Source organism: Marmota flaviventris, chromosome 19 (genome assembly GCF_047511675.1).
Source record: "Marmota flaviventris isolate mMarFla1 chromosome 19, mMarFla1.hap1, whole genome shotgun sequence".
NCBI lineage: Eukaryota > Metazoa > Chordata > Mammalia > Rodentia > Sciuridae > Marmota > Marmota flaviventris.
Window position 1 is genome coordinate 7,903,123 of NC_092516.1, and position 22,391 is coordinate 7,925,513.

Below are 22,391 nucleotides of genomic sequence, written 5' to 3' on the forward strand. Positions count from 1 at the left end.
AAGTGCAGTTCCTGGGAAGTTCTGATGGGCGGGCCCTCTGGGGAGTGTGGCGCACACTGGCTTGAGCTGAAGCCTCCCTGTACTTGATCAGACTCGCTGGGTGGGTCCGGGAACCCACCCTTGTTCTACGTGAGAGTTTTTTGAAGGAAGTGGGCTGTGCTCCTGAAGACTTGGCTGGAGTCCCTGTTCCTCTTGAGCTGGATCATGGTCCAGAGCACGGTGGCTGAGCTATGTCTGGTGGCACCACAGTGCCATGACATCAGCAGCTGTTTTAACCACAGTCTGGTCAGTTTTGAGTGGGATTGAGATCACACCTGTCACCAGGACACAAGGGGCTCCCTCCTTCTCCTCCCTGGTTGTCCAGGGAGCAGGGGGCCACTCTGCCATCTTTTTTATGTTGTTGTTTTTTAATATTTTTTAGGTGTCAGTGGACCTTTATTATTTATGTGGTGCTGAGGATCGAACCCAATGCCTCACACATGCTAGGCAAGTGCACTGCCACTAAGCCGCCCCAGCCCCAGCCCCCTCAGCCCCAACCCCCTTCTTGCTTCTTAGATATCCCTGGGGCCAAGGTATTTTCTTTACATTAAAGGTCAGATGGGGATACAGCTCAATTGGTAGAATGCTTGTCTCATATACACAAGGACCTGGGTTCAGTCCCCAGCACCACAAAAATAAATAAGTAAAACCACTTAAAATAAATAAATAAATAAATAAGCTTAAGGTCAAGTTAGGCAAAGTAGCACAGGCCTGTATCCCAGCAACTTGGGAGGTTGAGGCAGGAGGACTCAAATTTGAGGCCAGCCTTGGCAATTCAGCAGCACCTTGTTTCAATATGTAGTTCAGAGGTGGAGCACTCCTGGATTTAATCTCCAGTACCAAAACCAAAAAAAAACCAAAACAACCCTTAAGGTCAGCTCAAGCTTTGAAGTGGTGCAAGGAACAGAGGTGCTGGCCCAGCAGAGGGTAGTGCCAGGTAGTGGGAGCCCCTCTGTGCTGGGGAGGGGAGGCCTCAGCCAGTGCTGTGGTTGCCATAGCAATGGTGTGGTGCAGAAACAGTGCCCTGAGCAGTGACCTATGAGAACCTGGAAGGGGTGTGGCTGGTGTGGTGCCAGCTCACACCGCAGGCTGATGCTGTGCCTGGCCTGCTGCCATCAGCACAGCAGGGCTGGCCGCCCCCCACCCTGGGCCTGCAGCAGCACATGAACGCCAAGCTGCCATTTCTCATCCTGTAGCATAGAGGGTTAGACCAGGTGTCCCCAGCCACACTCAGGCCTGCAGCTCTGTCCTTGGCAAGGTAGACATGGACAATAGTGAGAGGTAAAGATCCTTGTCCTTAAATTTGGGTGCTTGTGATGAGGACCCCTGCTTTCTCTGCCTTGCTCCTCAGGGAGAAGCACAGGGCCTAGTCATGTCAGGGAAGGCCCCGCGAGAGCCAGGCTGGGAGGGAAGCAGGTTCTTTGCATGTGCCCTCTCCTCTCCTGTTTGCAAAGCTGTTCTGGTGGGACCAACCTGGAGGTGCCCAAAGCTCCTGTGCGTCACAAATGCTGGAACCTTCCAGATCATCTCTGCTCCTGCTCCACCCCTTCAGTGTGAACCCCATTCCCACACCCTGTCCTGCTGCAGGAGCTGCCTGGTGCATGTAGTCCCAGACCTGCTGTGTGGCCATGAGGGATGTATGGCATCACCCCATCTGCACTCCCCTGCTTCTCTCCCAGCCTGGCTCCCAAGGAGCCTCTTCCCTGCCATGTGCTGGGCCCTGTGTTCTCCCTAGGCCCCTTCCCCCTCTCCATCTTGGAGTCCCAAAGGCACAGGAGCTGGGACACAGAGGCCACCACCATTCTCAGTATGACTGGTCAGGGAAATGACATGACCTGAGTGCAAGGTGCAAACTCAAATGTAAAGAATTCATCTAAAAGCTAAGAAGGAGCCAGGCGTGGTTGCACATGCCTGTCATCCCATCAGCTCGGGAGGCTGAGGCAGGAGGATAGAGAGTTCAGAATCAGCCTCAGCAATGGCGAGGCGGTAAGCAAGTCAGTGAGACCCTGTCTCTAAAGAAAATACAAAATAGGGCTGGGGATGTGGTTCAGTGGTCGAGTGCCCCTGAGTTCAATCCCCAGTACAAAAAAAAAAAACAAAAAAAAAACTAAGAAGGATGATTTTCATGGAAATTCAGCTTGCTCTTCTGTGCATAACTGAGGGTTTTGCCACAAGGGAGTGCTGAAGGGAAGGATCCCAAAATAGGAAAGCAGGTGCTCATTCCAGAACACAGCTCCTTGCAGTCAGACCAGATGTCTGCCTGGAGAACGGAGTCAGCTGCTCCCAGGTGTTGAACAAGGTGGCAGCGAGGCTCAGGTTGTCTCCAGCCCACAGGAGCCACACGGAGTGCTTGCCCCTCTGCTTCCAGGTGTCCCTACCTGCACAGAACAACTGGGGACACAGAACGCAAGTACCACCTGCGCTACTACAAGACGGGCACATGTATCCACGAGACGGACGCGCGCGGCCACTGTGTGAAAAACGGGCTACACTGTGCTTTTGCACATGGCCCCCTGGACCTGCGGCCGCCCGTGTGTGACATCAGGTGAGTGAGACCAGCTCACCTTCCTGTTGCTTCCAGCATCACTGGTCCAAAACCTCTCTTTCTGAAGCCCAGTTTATTTCTCATGTGAAAATTGCTCTTCTCTTCAGACTTGGTATTTCCCTCTGTATCCCATGGTGCTCAGCAGATGGGTCGTAAACTCACACTTGTGTGTGGGCTGCTGCAGGAAAGCCAGTCCTCCCTTTGTTAGCAATCCCTTTGGTACTAGGGATTGAACCCAGGAATGCTCTGAGCTGCATCTCCAGCCCATTTTGTTTTTTTTTTAATTTAAAAAAAATTTTTTTTAGTTGTCAGTGGATCTTTATTTATTTATATGTGGTATTGAGAATCAAACCCAGGGTCTCACACATGCTAGGCAAGTGCTCTATCACTGAGGCACAACCCCAGCCCTTGTTTTTTATTGTGAGACAGGGTCTTGGTAAGTTGCCCAGGCTGGCCTCAAACTAGCAATCCTCCTGCCTCAGCCTCCTAAGTTGCTGGCAAGTCCTTCCTAAACAAAGCACAGCTATTGTGTGGTTAGGATTTGGGTTGGGACTACTGTCATCCCAGGAGAGAGCAGCCCCAAGGCTGTGGCGACCCCATCCTGAATGGTCCAGAGGCAGAATGCATGGAGTGGCAGCCCAGTGATTCTGGAGCTGGGCATTCTCTTGCCTTCCTCTCCCCATGAAAGGGCTTGGGATGCTGCAGAGCTGTGACCACTGTGCTGTTGGTTACAGGGAGCTGCAGGCCCAGGAAGCCCTGCAGAATGGTCAGCCCGGCAGTGGGGACGGCGTGCCTGATCTGCAGCCTGGGGTCTTGGCCAGCCAGGCCATGATTGAAAAGATCCTGGGAGAGGACCCCCGGTGGCAAGGTAAGCCCTTGCTGCTGCCTTCCACTTGGGACCTGCTTGGTTCATTTGTGTTTGTAAGGTGACATACAGGGTGAATTATACATATATGTAATTTTTTATAATGTGTTTCAGTCTGATTAGTTATCTTTATTAATATGCAGATTGCCCCAATTTTGGCCAGTGGGAGCTTGTTCAATTTCTCCTGACGTCTTTAACACAACACTTTGAACATTGGTATCTTCATTGCTTTCTGATGCTGTACCCCAGGCTCTTCTTACTCATGCTCTGCCTCAGACCTAGAATCCACATAGGATAAGGATTGAGAACGCAGGACTGGAGCTCCACCTCACCATTTTAAAGTGAGCAGTTCAGGGCTGGGCTGCAGCTCAAAGGCAGGGTGTTTGCCTAGCATGTGTGAGGCCCTTTCCATCCTCAGAGCCACAAAAAATAATTTAAAAAATAAAGTGGCATTTAGTGCACTCACAGTGTTGTGCCACTACCCTTTAGTTCCAGGATGTTCTCGTCACCTGGAGGTGCATGCCCATGAGCCTGCCCCCTCCAGCCCTGGCATCACCAGCCTGCACCTCTCTCTCCCAGGGTCTGCCTGTTCCAACATGTAATATGGGTAGTGAAGTTCCTTCATTTATTTTGGCACTGGAGATGGAACCCAGGAGCATGCTATCATGGTGCTACACTCTCAGCCCTTTTTTCTTTTCTTTTTTCTTTTTTTTTTAGTTGTAGGTGGACACAATACTTTTAATTAATCAATTTATTTTTATATGGTGCTGAGGATTGAACCCAGTGCCTCAGACGTTCCAGGCAAGCGCCCTACCACTGAGCCACAGCCTCAGTCTCCCTGCAGCCATTTTTATTTTATTTTGAGACAGGGTCTTGCCGCCATACCCACAGGCCAGCTGAGGCTGCCCTGAATTTGTGATCCTCTTGCCTCAGCCTCTGAGTAGTTGGGATGACAGGCATGCCTTGCTCCTGCTGGCAGCGGAGTCTCCTTGGGTTCTGATAGTCCTCCCCCTTGCACAGCCAAAGCTTCCTGTGCGTGGCTGATGCTCTGGAGCTGCAGTGCGGGTTCTCTTCCTCCACACGCATTTCCTCCCTGGAGGGGCAAGTGGCTCGCTGCCGTGAGTCCTGGGGTAAATCAGTAACCGTATTGTGGAGGCTTTTCCTGATTCCCTCCCGACTCTGCCTCCTCCCTGTAGCTGCCCTCCCCCTGGACTTTGTGGGTTCAGCTCCCTCTCTACTTCAAGGGCAGTGCCGACAGGCTGTGGCCTCAGGGCACATTGAGGATATTGGGCAGGGAGCAGGGATACCTGCTCTGCATCCCAGAGACCCTCCTCTGTGTCCCAAAGGGATTTCTGCACGAGTCTGTCCCCAGGTCAGAGATGGATGCTGGAACTGAGCTCTGGGGGACAGGCTGTGGCCTGAAACCGTGCCTGGGTCTGCTTGCCTGGTTCCTTTTGTGTTCTGCTGTCGGCTGCCCTGTGGGCAGAACCCTGACTCCAGCTCCAAGTGGACACTTAGTCTAGTCCCTTGGGCGGAAGGTGATGGGCCCCACATGGCTGTTGGATAGGCTGGACTCCAGCGGGAGAGACTCAGGCTAAGCAGGAGGAAGGAGAGAGAGGAGGTGGCTTCCAGAAACCTTCACCCAGCACTTACTGCTTTTAAATGACTCCTGGTTTTTTTTCTTCCTTTGAGATAAAATTTGAATGCCATAAACTCAATTGTTTTTTTTTTTTTAAGTACATGTTATTTCTTAGAGCAGTTTTAGGTCCACATTTTCCCTGTGCTCCCTGCCCAACTGCCGGCCGCAGAGTGGATTGCCTCCCACGGCTGCCATACCCACAGACCAGCACGTCCTGGCACCTGAGCTGGGTTCGTGTTAGGGCTAACAGCAGCATTTCAAAGGGCCTGCATCAGTTGTTCTTAGCACATTCCCATGACCATCACTTCTGTCCGCTTTGAACATTCCCCTCACTCGGAATCCTGGGCCTGCTACAGACCCTCCTGCCTTCCCTAGCTGGGGCAGCCGGTCATGTGTCTGCCTCTGCGTTTCCCTGTTCTGTGCACCTTCATGCGTGGGGTCTCAGTGTGGCCCCACAGCTGGCTTCTCCCCCTCCGTGTCCTTGGACATTCTCCTTGCATGGGTGTCGGTGTCTGGCTCCTTGTGGCTGAGCGATGTTCCGTCACGTGGATGGACACATGGGCCATTTGGCTACCTTGTTGTTGTGCCCGTGTTGCTGTGAGCACGTGGGGCCAGGGATCTGTGCGTCTGTGTTTCAGACACCAACTTTGTGCTGGGCAGCTACAAGACTGAGCAGTGCCCTAAGCCACCACGCCTGTGCCGCCAGGGCTATGCCTGCCCACACTACCACAACAGCAGGGACCGCCGGCGGAACCCCAGGAGGTTCCAGTACAGGTGAGCCAGGCCAGGCCCAGGGACGCTGGCCTGTTTTGCAGGTGTCGCACCCGTTGGGGCCCTTCAGGTGCACGTGCATCCTGTGTCAAGCCCAGCTGCTCCCAGTCTCTGGGCCCCTCGCCACCCTGGGCAGGTACAGGGGCATGTGGCTGCTCCTCTGTGTCCCTGCTGTCACCTGTTGCTCTGTGGGGGGTGGGTTGCCTCCTCACTGCTCCCACTCTGGGAGTGCCTGCAGTGGGGGTGCGTGCAGCAGCTTCAGCCCTTAGGAGAGGAAGGTGTCTTGAGGTGGGGCTTGTTGGAGGCAGGATGGAGGCCCAGGAGGTGGGTTCTGCCTCAGGGCTGGCAGTCAGAGCGCTGGGTCCTTGAGGCTGGCCTAGCGCTCCCCTGCCCTGGCCTGCCTGTGAGCTCGGGTCCTACCTGGACCTGGGCACCAGGTGGCCCTGCTGTCTTTCCAGGCCACCTGGACCTGGGCATCGGGCAGCCCTGCTGTCTTTCCAGGCCAGGCTGCCTTCTTCCAGCCCCCTCCCAGTGCCTTCCCCACCCCTGGCCCCACGGGCATCTGGGCTGCTGAACCTTCCTGGGCCTGCCTCCAGCCCCATTGCCCATGTTCAGCCTCTTTCTGCAGAGTGCCCTCTGGTGATAGTCGGTGCCCCTGCATGCCCAGGAGAGAGAGGGGGTTGGCTTATGGTTCGTTGCTCTTCCCCAGTAGCTCAGAGAGGGACTTGAACATAGAGCCACAGAGCGGCCATCCAAAGCTCTGGCCGCCTGCTCTCCTGAGAAACTGTGCATCCCCTCGTGGGAGGGGTGGAAATCATGAAAGGAAAAAGGAAAGGTCTCGGGTGGGAGTTTTCCATTAAGTCCAAGTAAGTAGCAGTGAGGTGTGCTGACCAGAGGGCGCTCCAGGGGGCGAGGCCCTGGTACCTTAGCTGTTTGCTTAGGATTTTCAAGTGGAGGGATCAAAATTCTCAAGACTCGGGGGCTGGGGTTGTAGCTCATGGCAGAGCACTTGCCCAGCATGTGTGAGGCACTGGGTTTGATCCTCAGCACCTCATATAAATAAATAAAATAAAGGTCTATCAACAACTAGAAAAAAAAAAAAAAAATATATATATATATATATATATATATATATATATATAAAATTCTGAGAGTCCACTCTGGAGCAGCGGCATGAGCTGGCCCAGCAACTTCCCGGGCCTTTCATGCTGGCTTGGTGGGATTCCGTGGGGAGTGGACAGGCTCCCGTCCTCCTTACTGGCTTCAGGTTGGTACTTGTCCTGATTTCCTCTGTCCCAAAGCAGGGCAGAAGCATTGCAGGGACACTCTGCCCTCCGCCCAGGAGACGTGTCCTCCAGTGACTGCCCTTGTCTCCAGGTCCACACCCTGCCCCAGTGTCAAGCATGGGGACGAGTGGGGGGAGCCCTCACGGTGCGATGGTGGGGACAGCTGCCAGTACTGCCATTCCCGCACGGAGCAACAGTTCCACCCGGAGGTAGGTGCCAGGGCAGGGCCTACCCTCTAGCCAGGGTCATCCATGGCCTGGGAAGGGAGAGGTGGGGCGACTCCCCTCTGGCTGCCTCTGGGGTCCCTGAGACTACCCTTGGGTTTGTGACTTACTGGAAGGGCCCAAGACTCAGAGAGCCTGTTGGTCCACAGTATGCTTTTTAAGAACACGGATTAAGGGGCTGGGGCTGTAGCTCAGTGGTAGAGTGCCCGCCTTGCACGTGTGAGGCATGGGGTTTGATCCTCAGCACCACATAAAAATAAATAAAGATGTTAAAAAAAAAGAACATAAATTAAAATCAGTCAAGAAAGATCCACAGGGCCCACAGGCCCACGGCTGCACCCTGAATCCTGGGTGAGTGACCTGCCCAGCTCGGCCCATCCCCAGGGATGTGGAGGTCACCTAAGTGGGCAGGACATGGCCTTTGGAATCCCTCAGGGGTGTTTGGCCCTGGCCTGCTGATTCACCCTTGCTGCCCAGTTGCCGAGCAGAGCACTCTTGCGTCTGTGTTAAGAAGAACCCTTCAGGGCCCTAAAACTGGGGGTGCAGGCAGGCTGGGGAACAAAAGGGCAATGGGTGGGCATTGCCAGTCCCTTTCCTTCCCTGAGCAGCAGCATAGGACCCTGTGTTGCCCCCAGCCCTGAGGGTGAGACTTGGCTGAGCAAGGTGGCCGTGGGTCTGGAGTGGAAACACCTACTGCCTTCCAGGAACTGAGCTTGGGTCCCTCACAGGACACATCAAGTGCAGTGCCATCTGCCTGAGATTTAGCAGATAGGGTCACAGGAAAGGCCTTGCAGGCACACACCCCTGTGAAAGCTCTCAAGGAGGAGGGGCTTCAGGACCAAGGATGTCAGCTTCTGTCACTACAGAGGAAAGGTTTATTCTGTCAGCTTTGGAGGTGTAGCCTAATCGGGGCCCAGTAGTGGGCAGCGTGCCAACGGGAGCCATGGCCAAGCAAAACCACTCACCCAGAGGCCAAGTGCCAAGTGGGGGGAGCTGAGGACCTCCCACCAGACCCCGCCCCAGGTTCTACTTCCTGCCAGCAGCACCTCTCTGGGGACCACACCTTCTAACATGCGGCCTTGGGGAAATTCCAGATCTAAAACATAGCTGGGCATCCACACCTGCCCTGGGCGTTGTCGTGGTGTGATCTGGAGTCTCCTTTGTGCCGTGATGGTGTCAGCTCTGGTCTCACGGAAGCCCAGATCTAGTCCAGCCTCAATGCTTTGTTTTCTAGATCTACAAATCTACCAAATGCAACGACATGCGCCAGACCGGCTATTGCCCACGGGGTCCTTTCTGCGCTTTTGCACACGTTGACAGTGAGTACACAGCTGAGGACAGCTGGGGCTGCACACGCACGTGCCAAGGCTCCCTGGGCCTTGCTGGAGTTTCAGGCCTTCCAGAGCAAGCTCGAGGCCTGCAGAAGCAAAGCGGGCCTCAGCGCTGGGTCGGGGGCTGGGGGCATGTGGAGGCACCCACTCAGGTTCCCAGGGTGGAAGCCAGTCAGCACTCTGTGAGCCCAGCACCCTGTCTTCTGCACTGCTGCTGGTGGGCACTATGAGAAGCCCAGGAGGTTCCCCGTCTCCAGGCCTGCTGGGCCCCCAGCTGCCTCCTGGGGAGCCAGGTCCTTCTACCACGCACTGCTGTTCACCGCTCCCCTGCACCTTGCCCTGAGCCTACTGTGCTGCTGGGGCTCAGTGGCTGTGTCCTTGTGGAGAGGGTGTCTGTCCACCCCAACCTCAGGAGACCCTGGGCTTGGCAGCTCTTCCTGTTCACTCTTGTGTGTTGTTTTCTGTGGTACTCAGGGTTGAACCCAGGCCTCCAGCATGCTAGGCAAGTGCTTTGTCACAGAGCTACGTCTCCAGCTCGCCTGGTTTAGTTTTTCTAAAGATTTAGTGACACTTAAGGTGACTGGCATAAGGTGGGGCAGCAACTCTGTGCAGGAGCCCAGTTGTGTCTGTGTCTCTACGTTTCTGAGCTTCACCCAGGCACCTGCCACTGAGCTCCTTCCACCCCTGTTCCCACCTGTTCCTTTGGTGTTAGCATCGTTAAAGGCCTGAGGCCCGAGGGCAGGGCCTGTTGCTGTCTTGCTGTCCATCCTATAGGAGGATGGTTGCTACTGACCAGTGTGCATTCAGCCTTACCTCACGGGAGCCCATCACCCCATGTGTGTGGAGTGTGCAGCCAGCAGCTCCTCAGTGCCCGCTGCTCCTCTTTCTTGGCAGAGACCCTTGGGACCGCAAGCGGCTGGGGCTGCCGCGATCTCAACTCCACCCACAGCACCTTGGCCCACAGCGGCCAGCCTGGAAATGTAAGTGGACGGCACTGGGAGAAGGCCTCATGTCGTTGGGTGCAATTGAACTGTTGGGGACAGAGATGGACGTGATATCTGGGCCATGTGGCTGAAAGCCCAGGGAGTTGGTGGCTTCTCCTGCCCACATGCTCGCCTGGGCTGGCAGGGCAAGCCACCTGGCTGTGGCTGTCCTTAGCAGGCCCACCCTCTCTGGTCTCTGCGTAGCCCCATGGGTGCCATCAGGAGCCTGGGTGGGGGGAGATCTTTAGCAAACTGTGGTCTGGGGTGGCATCTCGCCCCCATCACCTCAGTGTCCTGGGTGTTGTATGAGGGGGGTCTTCTACCTAGAGAGAAACTGCTGCAGTCATTGGAGGACAGACCCCATGGTGGCCACCTGCAGTCAGTACAGGATTAAAACCCAGTCTCATAAATAGAGCAGAAAGGCCTGGGAGTGGCTCAGCAGTAGGGCTCTTGCCTAGCATGCATGAAGCTCTGGGTTCAGTTCTTAGCACCAAGAAAAAACAGTGAAGATGAGCCGGGTACAGCTCAGATAAAGGCTGGCCTAGCCCGTGGAGGGCCTGGGTTCCGTCCCCAGCACTGCATTAAAAAAATAGAGCAAAACCTGCCGCTGGCTTCCGAGACCTGCTGGGATGTGGGAACCCCCCAGCTCGCTCAGTCACGCTGCTCTGCTTGGCACACATGAGTGGCTGGCTCTCCAGAGTGCGGAATGTGGGTGGACCCTGGGTGCCTGATCCTCTGCAAGCCCTGCGCCACACCCCATCCTAGCGTTGTCTACCCCGCAGGTACTACGACTTTCCCCTGAGCTGAGCTGCAGAGGGGTCTGTGGGTGAGCTTGGGGGTCACCCTCCATCACAGCCTCTAGTACCTCCTCCTGCACTGGGGTCTACAGGTCACGCACATTGAGGGAGGACCTGGGGCCCCTCCCTGGAGTGTAAGCACCCATCTTGGGCAGCAGGGATCCCTACCTGCAAGGAGGGTTGGAAGTCAGTGTCCCCTGCACAGTCTGTGCTTTGGGGCCTGGGCTGCTGCCAGCACCCCCATATGGCCTCACCTTGGCTACGTCATGGTGCTGTGAAACCCTCCCCCCAGAGACAGTGGCCATGGCAGGCCTCTGCAGGGCTGCCTCAAATGCCCACCACAGGTGCCCTCCGGAAGCACAGCTGGGCTGCTCGTGGTCAACACCTACCCTCCTGTGTAGGGTCAGACCCAGCACCTCTTGCACCAGGCAGACCCCAAAGGTCTTGGGATCCAGCACCACAGCATCTTTCTCCTTCTACCGCCAGTGCTGGGAATGGAACCGAGGGGCGCCGTATCCCTGAGCTCCACCCGCAACCCCTGTTCTTCATTTTGATGGGGCTGTAAACTCGGCCCTTTACGGCACAGCTCTGTGGCCTTGCCCTTGAAGTCCCTGGGGTTCCAGAGAGCCTTTCTGCCCCACCAGGCTTTGAGAGTTGGCATTTTCGAACCCCCAGTGAATCTTACGTTTGTGTCTATTTCAGTCCCTGCTCCCTCCCCGCCTTTCCCACACCAGGGCTTTTCTGTTGCAGCCAAAGCGCAGAGACCTGCTTACCGAAGGCAGCCAGAAAGCCGGGGAGCCCGACAGCAAGCAGGTACAGCCTGAGGGTGCACGCGGCAGTCAGGGTGTTTGCTCACTGGTTAATGTCTGTTCTAGAATTTTCTTCTTACCTGTCTCTATGTGGCCTTTGATTTGCTGTTTAAAAACATTTGTATGGTACCTTGGAAACACCACCACCAAACCCCCTGACATTTTCTGTTGGGGGAATCAGGTGCCATCAGAGCCCCTTGGTGTCAGTCAGCTGCAGCATGTGACAAAGTGACGGAGCACCACAGATGGGGCAGCCCATGCTACAGAACCTTAGGACTCTCAGTCCTGGAGGCTGGAGGCTGGAGGCTTGAGTCCCAGGGCAAGGCACGGGCTGGCTGCTTCCTGCTGAGCCCTCCTCCTGGGCTTGGGGCCACTGTCCATGTCCTCGCGCACTTGACCCTCTGTGTGTGCCTATGTCCTGATCCTCTCTCATTAGAACCCCAATACATGAGGATTAGGGCCCCCCATATGGCTTCACCTTACTCTAATAATGACCCTGTTAGCAGGTCACGTCCAGATTCCTGGGAGCTAGGACTCCTGAGTATGGAGCTGGGGTTCGCCATTCAGCCTCGCTCTGCCCTCACAGGCCTGGCTTGGTCCCTGGGAGCAGACCTGGGCCCCTCCTAGGGACTTTTCCGCCTGGGGCACCTGTCAGTGTGTCCCCTGAAGTTCCTCTCGCCCTCCTCGGGAGGCTGTGGTGGGCCTTGGTGTCCTCAGCCCCAGGCCTCTCCTGCACAGCTGACGTTGGTTCAGACCCAGTTGCTTGTGCTGAAGGGACGTTTCCTGACACCACCTCCTGAGGACTCAGGGACGTGGTCTCCTTTACTGTGAGATAGCAGTGGGCACTGTGAGGGGTTCTAGGGTAGCCTGGCCTCCGAGTTCTTCGTGGCCCAGGGCAGCTGGTGGCCGCTCCCTTTCCTGCCTGTGTGCCTTGGCTTGGTCCTCAGCGAGGCATGTGTTCCTCCTCGGCCCTGATGTCCTCTGGAGCAGCCGTGGGAGGTGCACGCTGGCCCGCTGCCTGCACCCCTGTGCAGTGGCTGGCCGGCACCCTCTTCCCACAGCTCAGATGGACCGCGAGCATTTTTTAGCCATCAGGTATTTTTCTTTTTCTTGGGGATACTGAGAGTTGAAGTTGGGTGCTTTAGCACTGAGCCACATCCCAGCACTTTTATTTTGAGACGTCTTGCTAAACCAGGCTGGCCTGGGACTCATGATCCTCTGCCTCGGCCTGGAGGACCTGGCTGGCAGGCATGGGTCTCTGCGCCCCCTGACCCCTCCGGCCTTGTTCCACAAGTTCTGTGTATACTGCTGGGATTTGTTGTTGCATGTTCCTTCATGCACATGGGACACAATGTAACAGTTTGGCAGTACCACTCCCCAGCACCCACCCTCCCTCCTCCCTCCACCTCTTGGTCCCTTTCCTCTGCTGATATCCCTTTGATTTTCATAGGAGATTCACCCCCCACCTTTCTATTCCTTTTTCCTCTTTGGATATTTTTTTGAATGAAAGTAAATACCTTGATTCATTTGTTGGTTGGTTTTTTTTGTTTGTTTGTTTTTGCTCTTAGGGTTGAACCTAGGGTACTTTACCAGGAACCACATCCCCAGCCCTTTTTGTTTCTTACTCTGAGACAGTATCTCAATAAATTGCTGAGGCTAGCCTTGAACTCACAATTCTCTAGCCTCAGCCTCCCAAGTTGCTGGGATGACAGGCATGTGCCACTGTGCCCGGCTATAGTGTTTTTTTTTTTTTTTTAATGTATATGTTTTAGTTATAGATGGACAGAATACCTTTATTTAATTTATTTATTTTTATGTGGTGCTGAGGTTTGAACCCAGGGCTTCAGCATGCCAGGTGAGCACTCTACCACTGAGCCACAGCCACAGCCCCCAACCATGGTGTTTTTTATATGTCCATCATATATTCAGTGGACTCCAGTACAGCATAAATATAACTACATGTGCGCTGGGGAAACAAAATTCCCTGTGACTTCGCCGTGACTTGGGGCCTTTCTGGGAATTTGCTTCATAGCGGCGTCTGGAGCTCAGCACACAGTGTTGGATCTCTGAGGTCTCCTGTGTTTCATTACTTACCAGCTAAAGGGAAGCTCTGAACCACATTTTAAAAAATCAGCAGGACAGTTGAAAGTAAAATACGACTTAATTTAGTTATATTGTGATTTTTTAAAAAGCAGAGTAAAATCAAGGTGGCATTAAGAATCTGAAATGTGAAATGTTGCAGTAAATGCAGTCAACAGGCCCACACTCCTCTATCTCAGGTCCTGGGGGAGCCGGGCTGGGGGCAACTCTCACACCAGCCCCAGGCTTGGGCAGGAAGACCCTCAAGGTCACTGCTCTGGGTCCAGCTGCTGCTCTCTGGGCTGTGTCGTTGGAAGTGGGCAGGGCCCAGCGGCTCTTCCTGCTTGTTCGGGCCCAGCGGCCTGGCCTGGACAGCTATGTGGCATGGGTGCCCCTGTGCCATCTCTCACCTGCACCCAGAGTCCCACTCTGTGCCTGCCCGGAGCTGCCAGAGCAGGAGGGGGCTCCTCCAGGGGCCTCAGGCCAGCATGGCAGTCTCCAAGCTGTTGTGGGGCCTCTGGTCACAGAAAGGCTAGAGTGTCAATGGTCCCTAGGTCAGCCTCTGAGACTCTCAGGTGGACAGCGTGGACTGTGGCTCCCTGGACACCTGTCCACACCGGCCCTGCCACGGCTAGGAAGGCGTTTTCCTCCTTGTGACCCCTGTCTCCTCTGTGTTTCATGCAGGTCCTGATGTCCTTGCCCCCATCAGTTTCTGGGGCCTCAGCCATCTGTTTGGGTAGGGCTCAGGGGAGCTCTTTGTCCAGCCCACTCCCCAGTTGCCATCCCCCTTCCTGATACCTCCTTGCCTGGGCAGTGCCACCTGCAGCCTCAAAAACCCCTTGTCCATGGGCCTGTACTGTGGCCATGCTGGCATGCAGGATGCACAGAGCACAATGACCTGGTGTCACTGTGGAGTCGAGGTGTGACCACCCAGCAGTTGCGTCCACAGGGCCTCTGCTGACATTCCATGCAGGCTTCTGAGATACTGCCAGTGATGTGCCAGGACCCACTTGGGGACTCAGATTCGTATCCCAGAGGCTGTGGGGTCTGCACCTCTGTGGTGGGGGCTGAGCCTGCACGCCGTCTCCGCAGCCCTGGGAGGCAGCACGCTCGTCAGGCTTGCGACCCTCACAGACTCATTTCCTAGCTAACATGCAGGCTCTTCAGAGAGGCACCTCAAGTCACCGTCCAGCTCAGCCCCGGTGGGCATTGCTGCTCTGCAGCCCAACAGGACCCAGAAGTGAATGGAGAAGCTTCCAACCCTGGAGTTAAGAGTGGCTCCTCAGATGTGACCCCAGAAGCACCAGTGAGCACAGAGTGGTGTAGGTGTCATCAGAGTGGAAGAGCTTTTGTGCACAAAAGGACTGTCCACCAGAAAGCAACCCCAGGGGCAGGGCACATCCCCAGGTGTGGACTGGATGAGGGCCACAGGAAGCAGCTTCACAGCAACAGAAACAACAGCCTGAGTAACATGTCAGCCAAGGACCTGAGCAGATGTTTCCCCAGGAAAGACACTGGCCTGGAAGCATGTGGCAAGGTGCTCAGCCTCGTGGGGTCAGGGACTCAGGGGGACTGGGGGTGTGCAATGGTGCAGCCACTGGGAAATGGCACAGGGTCCTCAGATATTAAAGGTGGAGATGCACGAGCTGCAGTTCCCCATGAGCATGCACCCAGAAGAGCGAGAGCAGGGCTGGCATGGAATCCACACCCACGTCCACAGCAGCACTATCCACATGGACCAAGATGTGGAGATGACTCCAGCACCTGCTGGTGGATGAGTAAAATGTGGTCTGTCCTTACAGTGGAATATTACTCAGCCTTCAAAAGGAAGGAAATATGGATGAAGTTGAGAGACGGAATTAGCTTGGCCTGTCATAACAAAATACAACACACAGGTTGCTTTAGATGACAACGTTTATTTCCTTACTGCTCTGAAGTCCAAGATCGCGTCTCCATTGTGTGTGCATCTGAGGCCCTGCCTCTCTCATCAGGACAGTTGTGCAGGGGCGCCCCATATTCTCATCTCACCTAGCTACTCTTCACAGGCTAGTAGTTGCCTTGGGGTTGTCCACAGGAAATTTGGGTGGACACCTCAGTCTCAGAAGGACATCATGCTGTGTGAAATAAGTCAGCCTTGGAACCTGAGGTCTGCAGGCAGCTGTGCCCTGGGGGCAGGAAGAAGAGGGGAGGCGGGCCATGGGAACCCCAGTCAGGGTTTCGGGGGCGAGCTGCAGCTGGGCGGGGGTCTGCAGGGTGCTCAGCAGTGCAGTGACACCAACACAGGGTGCATGTGAAACAGGGTGGCAGATCTTGCACTGTGTGTATTGCACCACAAAAAAAAAAAAAAACAGCAGATAAAGCTGATGTGAGGAGGAGGGATCCGTTGGCAGCTACTCCCTGGCCCCAGCCTGCTATTGAGTCCCGTTGAGGGGACCCTGCCCTTGACACTGCTGCTTTGGGAAGAGGACAGGTGTGGGTGTTCTTGTGGGTGGGGCGGTCTCCTGGCATCTCGCAGGCTTGGAGTCAGCAGGTGCTTCCCTGCTCCCAGCAGGCTCAGCAACATGGGCCTCTTGGGTCCCTCAAGTGGGGCAAGTGTTCTACCGCACAGCTACCCCCAGCCTTTGTGGTTTTTCTTTTACTTTTCTCTCTTTCTTACATAACGAGGGATTGAACCCAGTTGTGCATAACCCCGAAGCCAATCCCCAGCCCTTTATGATTATTGTTATTTTGTAATTTCGAGACCAGGTCCTGCTAAGTTGCTGAGGCTGGCCTTGAACTTGTGATTCTCCTGCCTCAGCTTCCCAAGTCACTGGGATTACAGCTGGCCACTGCACCTAGCAGGCTTTTCTTAGCTAATAAAACCCCCTGTGATCTGAGCTGTTGCACCACCACCTGGTAACTTTTCCTGCTATTTTGAAGCAAAGTCCAGGCTGCATTGGGTTCTAACTGCAGAGGGTCAGTGTGACTGGCCCTGACGTGGCCAGGGTCTGTGGCCACTGTGGTGGACACAGCCTTCCACAGCCTTGCACTCTGCTTGGTCCTCATCATGGCATCTTGTCTTATGTGGAGTGTTCTCCGTGTGGCCAGGTGCCTGGTGGTGTGCTTTTTACCTTCTACCCATCTAATGGCTGTGGCTTGTCTGGGTCGCCCTTTCTCAGGGGAAGAGGTCACAGGATGGTGCACATGGCTCTCTAGTCATATCCTGAGGCATTGTCCTGCATGCATGCAGGTCCAGGCCATGAGAGTGGGGAGGGGCGGCCCCCCAGCCTGGCCTCCACTGCTTCTGCACCTGCTGGAGGGAGGTCCACCTGCAGGCTTCTTTTAAGCATCATTTCCTGCAGAGGAGTCAGCAGACATGCTCTGGGTGTGTTTGCTGCCCGCGGGGCACACTGGGGTACACAGTGCACAGCTGGAAGAGCCCACTCCTCACTTCTCACTCTGGCAAGAGGAGTGCACCGCGGCTGTCTGATGTCATGTGCGGCTCCTGCTCATGTTGTTTGTGTGTTTTTGAACAGAACCACCTCGCTGTGTTTGCAGTGGTTCACCCGCTGGCCCCCAGCGTAAGCTCCAGTGTGGCGTCCAGCCTGGCGTCCAGCGCTGGCTCAGGTAGCTCTTCCCCCACCGCTGTGCCCGCCCTCCCTGCCCGCGCCCTCCCGCCGGACCCCGCCGGCAGCACCGTGGAAGCGGTCCTAGGTAAGTGCAGACCTTCGCTCTTCTCTCCCGGCCCCTCGCCCAGCACCTTGTCCACAGGCCACGGAGCCTCTCTGTAGAGGCCGCGTGTGCTCAGTCCCCAGCTCTGGGCCCCCAGCTCCCTGAGGCTGAGGTGCTGTGGGTGTGGGAGGAGCCCATCGCCTCAGCCCCAGCGGCCACCAAAGGGCCAGAGCAGATGGTGCCTTCCAGCCCTGGGCTGCTGCAGACTGCAGAGAAATGAGCACTGGCGTGTGGCTAGGAGGGCAGCTGAGGCGGGCAGTGCCAGTAGTAGGGAGGGGAGCCAGGACAAGGTCTGCAGCCAGCGCACAAGCTCCCAGCGCCTCAGCCCCAGCTTGGGGGAGGTCATGGCCAACTGAAGCACTGGGTTCTGGGGACTGATGGCTGATGTGGTGGAAGTGAATGGGTGAATGTCAGAGGCCCGACCCAGAGCCTGGGCACGGGGCGCAGAGCCAGAGGGTGAGCCGTTGCCCAGGGTCGGGGCCAGGGCTGATTGAATGGACCGTGGTGCATCCATGGAGAGTGACACTGGGATGCTCTGAGTCCCTGCTTCCCATGATGTCCGGTGCCCAACTGGCCCCAGCCTGTGTCTTTGTCCCAACAGTGAGGGACAGAGGGAAGGATGGTGATTGTGGTGATCTGAGTCCTCTGTCCCTGGTTGTCTCTGGCGCAGGCCCAGCCCAAGCTATGGTGGGGGATCTGGAACTTGCCAGAACCTCCTTTCCTATCAGACTCAGGGAGGGAGGAGGGCTTGGCACTGGGAGGACACCAACCCTTGAGCATGGGCCAGCACAGACCCGCTGGGGAAGCAGAGCTGGACCAGTTGTTTGCCTGTGTTGAGGTCCCACATGGATGCACAGGCTGGCCAGGTGGCCTGCTCTGAGATGTGTCTTACCCAGAGGGACAGCAGTCACTATGGCCGAAGCCTTTCAGTTACCACCCCCGTAAACACCAGCCCCGCTGTGGCTCCATTTGGTGGGAAGATCAGAGATGATGCCCCCATGGCAGCCAAGAGGGAACCTTCCAACTGCCACTCGGGTCACAGACCGTGGACCCCAGAGGCACGGTGGAGACGATCCTGTCTTCCATGGTGCCCACAGGGGAAGCCTGCTGGCAAGTGTCCTGCTAAGCCCCCCGTCCTCGGGCCCACGCAGCTCTGCTGGGCACCTCAGTTTCTTGGAATCTGCACTGCCTCACAGAGGCTGGGCCTTCCCACCCTGCATTCACTTGGGGTAGGGTCTGACCCTTCCAAGGGTCCCTTTTCCATGTCACCAGGACGTCCTGTGGCCAGCACATCATCCCAGCAACCCTGGTAATCCTATGTGGACTCTGTTGTGGGTTGGCTTCATCTGCTGGAGAACCTTCTGGAATTCAGGACTCATCCCAGCCCCATGAAGCCACAGGCAGCGGTCCCTGCTGCTGAGTCTGGGCAGGGGGCAGAGGCTCCCAGGCCCAGCATCCTCAGCAGGTGGGATGCTCTGGAGTGGTTCCGGGAGGGCCTGCCACAATGTTGCCTTCTGTGAGGGCCCCAGCAGGCTGGCCCAGTGCCCTGTGGATTGCATAGCTCCAAGGCCAGGAATGGCTTCTGCCCCTGCTGGTCAGACCAAGGGTGTGGAACCCTGTATTCCTGGGCCCTCCATGCAACAGTAAGCTCCAGTCAGCGGGCATTCCTTAGAGCCGTGTTACCTCTGGTGGCAGCCGAGTGTTTTCTTCTGAGCAGAAGCAAACCCACCTGTGTTTACTTTTGACCCCCATCTTGGGGTCAAACATGTTGCTCTTGAACCATGAAGAAGTTCACATCATGGTTCATATGGAGTTGCCATGGTGCATGACCCGGGGCTTCCCTGAGCTGCACCCTCACTCTACATGTCCCCATCAGAAGTTGGGAGGTCAGCCATGAGGCAGGAGGTCAAAATCTGCAAGATGACAGAACACAACACAGGCTGAGGTCCCAGGAGGCTCTGGCTCCTGACACAGCCTTTCCCCGTGGTGGGAGCCAAGTAGTTCAAGAGGAGTAGTCTGCGTTGAGTGTTCCTGCTTCACACTCCTGAGACTCCTGAGACAGTGGGCTGTTCAGTGTGGGCAGTCAGGTCAAGAAAATTAGATTTCTTTGTCTAGAAGAGGATGTGGGGCACATGCATGTGGGGGTTCTTTTCCCCCACTTAAAAATGAGCCAAAAACCTATTGGCATAAGTGGCATGTTTCAGGGATTTTTAAAATAGATAAGCACAAATTCCATTTTAAAAATAAAGTCTATGATCCCCAGTGTAAAAGGAGTAATGGTAAAATTTGACCAAAACAGCAAATATTTGGGAAAATTAAATCCTCCCTCCCAGATGATGGAGGCCACATATGAGGCTGATCACCTGAGTAAAAAAATGGCACCAGGGTCCATGTACTTTCAAGGGGCAGAGAGGTGGCCCTACTGAGCACTTTGGACTGGCAGGTGTGTTTCTGGTCATTGGGTTCAGCCTCGGTCTGCTCCACCTCGTCACCCCTGTAGTGGCCTCAGGTTGGCACAGGGTCTCTGAATCACCACCCACAGGTAAGGAGGCAGATAGTGTTTCCTCAAGGCCCATCTTGACTCTGGCGCCGTTTTGGTGCTTGCTCTACAGTGAGCTTTTACTCCCCAGTGCCTCCTCCACTGTTCCTATGACCACCACCCCAGGTCTCAGTGCTGCTGCATCTTGACAAGAGCTAGTCTTGGAAGGTAGCCAATCCTCAGCTGTCTTGGCCCAGGAGAGGCTGCCGAGGACCCACTTCCCGGGGCCCAGGGCTCCCCCTGCCCAAAACTCGCAGCCCTGCTGCCTGAGACCGTTCCTGTGCTCGGTGGTACCGGTCACAGGAAGGGTTTGGGGACCAAGAGCGTGGGCTGGATGGCTTTTTCCCGTGGCGGTTTAATTCAAAGCACGTGGTGCGTTAAGGAAAGGTGAAAGGAGCGAGGAGCTATGGAGTGACTGCTGCTTCCAGATGGCCTGTCTGGGGTCTGGCGCTGGCCCTGCCGCCGGGTAGATTTCACTCTCCGCAAGAATAGGCCTCGGATCAGAACCACGGAGCGCAGGCAGTGCACCGGGAGCGAGGAGCAAGGGCGGGCGGCCCGTGGGGTTCGCGCGGGCCAGGTGTATCCCGGGGCAGGCGCTGGGCTCCCAGGCCGCCGTGGCCTCCGCAGAACGGGGCGCGCCCCGCGAGCGAGCGCCCTGCTCGGGCGCCCGTTCACGCGCACCTGCTCGCCAGGTGCTGCGGAGCGAGCGGGGGCGGGCCGTCACGTGGGCGCGGGGTCGCCGTGGGGGCGGGGCCGTCACGTGGGCGCGGGGCGGGGCGCGGGCCGGGTTTGAATGGGCGGCGGCGGCGGCGGCGCGGGGCGACCGCGGACGGTGAGTCAGCATCGGCGGCGGACCTCGGGTGCCCGTCGTCTCCGCACCGTCAGGCTGCTGCTCCTCGTCTCCCCAGGTGCGCGTCCCCCCCTTCGCCACCGCGTGCCCGTCCCTCTCCCCGGCCACCATCCCCCCCGCGCGATTCCTCCTCCCGGGACGCGCTTTCCTTCCCAGGTGCGTCCCCTTCTCCATGGGCGTATCTCTCAGGTGCGCATCCCCACCCTGGTGCGCCTCGTAGGGTCCACGTTTCTGGACCAGGAGTGAGCCGCGAGGTCAGGGCCAGGTTTTCCTGGGGCTGCGCGACGAGGTACACACACGTGTCTCCACTTCGGAAGCCTGTCTCTGCTGGGATGCTTCTGTAGGGGCCTCGCCCCCGGGGCCCTACCGCCCTCTCGGGACCAGCCTGCACCCCTTCTCCCAGGCATGCCTGACCTGCTGCGCGTTGCTCTGCACTGCAGCTCAGCTGCAGGTGAGCGCTTGCCTGGGGCTCCTTCATCCCCTAGTCGGAAATGCCTGCCGCCTGCGCTTAACCAGGATAGTGCTGGGAGCAACCTGGAGCTTCGGAGGTTCCCCCTTCTGCCTTTAGCACTGTGTGGTCTAAGTGGCTCGTCCCTGTTGTCCCTGCCCCTGGGGGCCCCGCAGTGCCTTGTGAATGCTGTGTCATCTCTGGAACAGCCGGTGCCAGAGCCATTACTCAGCAGCTTTCTGCTGACTTCTCCTTGCACCCAGGCGGCTTCTGGCGGTTTAGCAGGTTGGTTCTGGGTCAGGTGGCTCCCACAGGCTTCACAGGGCTTCTGCCATCAGGTTCACCTGGAGTTCCAGTGTCTTTAAAAGTGGGTCCTTAAGAATGTTCCATGTGGGTCTGACCTTGGGAGCAGAGGCAAGGCAGGAGTGGGACTGCTGAGGACGCTAGCCAAGTAGTGTCCTCCAAGCTGCTCTGAGCAGTTTCCAAGGAGCAGTGGAGGCCACGGATTGAACAGGCCCCCCAGGTTCCGTCCGCTGGTGACCCTTCCCTAAGCTAGACTGCAGCTGAGGGCTGTCCCAGTTTGGCTCTGCTGTTACCTGCTGAGAGCTGTGCCGCCTCTCCCTAGGGGCCCAGCACCCTCCTGCTGAGTCATGGAGGGGCCTGACCAATTCAATCATTCATGGGGAAGAAAGCCCCCATCCATTCCTTTGTGCCTTAGTTCATCAAAGTTTCTGGAGTTCTGTGGGGGTGGGGTGGGGTGTGTAAAGCATGGGGGTGGGCAACAGGACCTCCTTCACCTCATCCCAGGATTTCAGGTGCAGAAGCTACCACCAGGCTACCAGCATCTGGTGTATGAGAGGTGGGGGCAGGCAGGTGTGCTCTGTGAAGGATCGGGCACTTGTCCTCGGCCTGCCCACTCCAGCCTGTGCTGTTGTGGGCTGCATGCAGAAATGGAAGCAAGGGCATCCCATGCAGTTTAGGATGCTGAGCAGATCTAGGACTAGGGGGTTGTTCTTCCTAAGTAAAGCTGAGTTTGGTGCTGCCCTCAACAGGGAGCAGGGTGGAAAATCAAGGGAGGGGCCATGGAATGCCTGGACCAGCACACTAAGGGGCTTAGGCTCAGGCTCTGTTCTTTCTAGAAAATTGGGACTCTGGGATGTGATGGGTTTCACCACAGAAAGGTCATCCCGGAGCTGGGCGTGGTCATGCACGCCTGTGATCCCACTTAGGAGACTGATCTAGAAGGATCCCAAGTTTGAGGCCAGCCTGGGAAAGACCGTGTCTTGAAGTAAGAAGGGATGGAATGTAGTTCAGTGGTAAAGTGCTCCAGGGTTTGGTCCCCAGTACCAAAAACAAGTCAAGTCACCCTGTGGGTTGCAGGCTTGGGGCAGCTGCAGAGCCGGCCATGTGAAGTCTGGCCTGGCTGGTTTGGGTGGAGGGAGGAGTGCCTCAGGATTCCCACAGGGCTGGGCTGG

The 22,391-nt window shown here is 56.4% G+C and overlaps 1 protein-coding gene across 4 annotated transcripts in view; it reads left to right on the forward strand.

Annotated features, from left to right (window-relative positions):
* Unkl (unk like zinc finger) overlaps positions 1-22,391 on the forward strand; it is a 38,956-nt gene that overhangs the window by 8,075 nt on the left and 8,490 nt on the right. For 3 of the 4 annotated variants that reach the window (XM_027940955.2, XM_071605422.1, XM_071605423.1), the window contains 8 exons: positions 2,408-2,584; positions 3,319-3,452; positions 5,727-5,862; positions 7,237-7,354; positions 8,604-8,688; positions 9,595-9,680; positions 11,231-11,293; positions 16,884-17,061. In XM_027940955.2, coding sequence (XP_027796756.1) covers positions 2,408-2,584; positions 3,319-3,452; positions 5,727-5,862; positions 7,237-7,354; positions 8,604-8,688; positions 9,595-9,680; positions 11,231-11,293; positions 16,884-17,061 — 977 coding nt within the window. Of the gene's footprint in view, positions 1-2,407; positions 2,585-3,318; positions 3,453-5,726; positions 5,863-7,236; positions 7,355-8,603; positions 8,689-9,594; positions 9,681-11,230; positions 11,294-16,883; positions 17,062-20,583; positions 20,920-22,391 lie in introns of those variants that run through there. The other variant, XM_071605424.1, reaches the window with a different exon arrangement.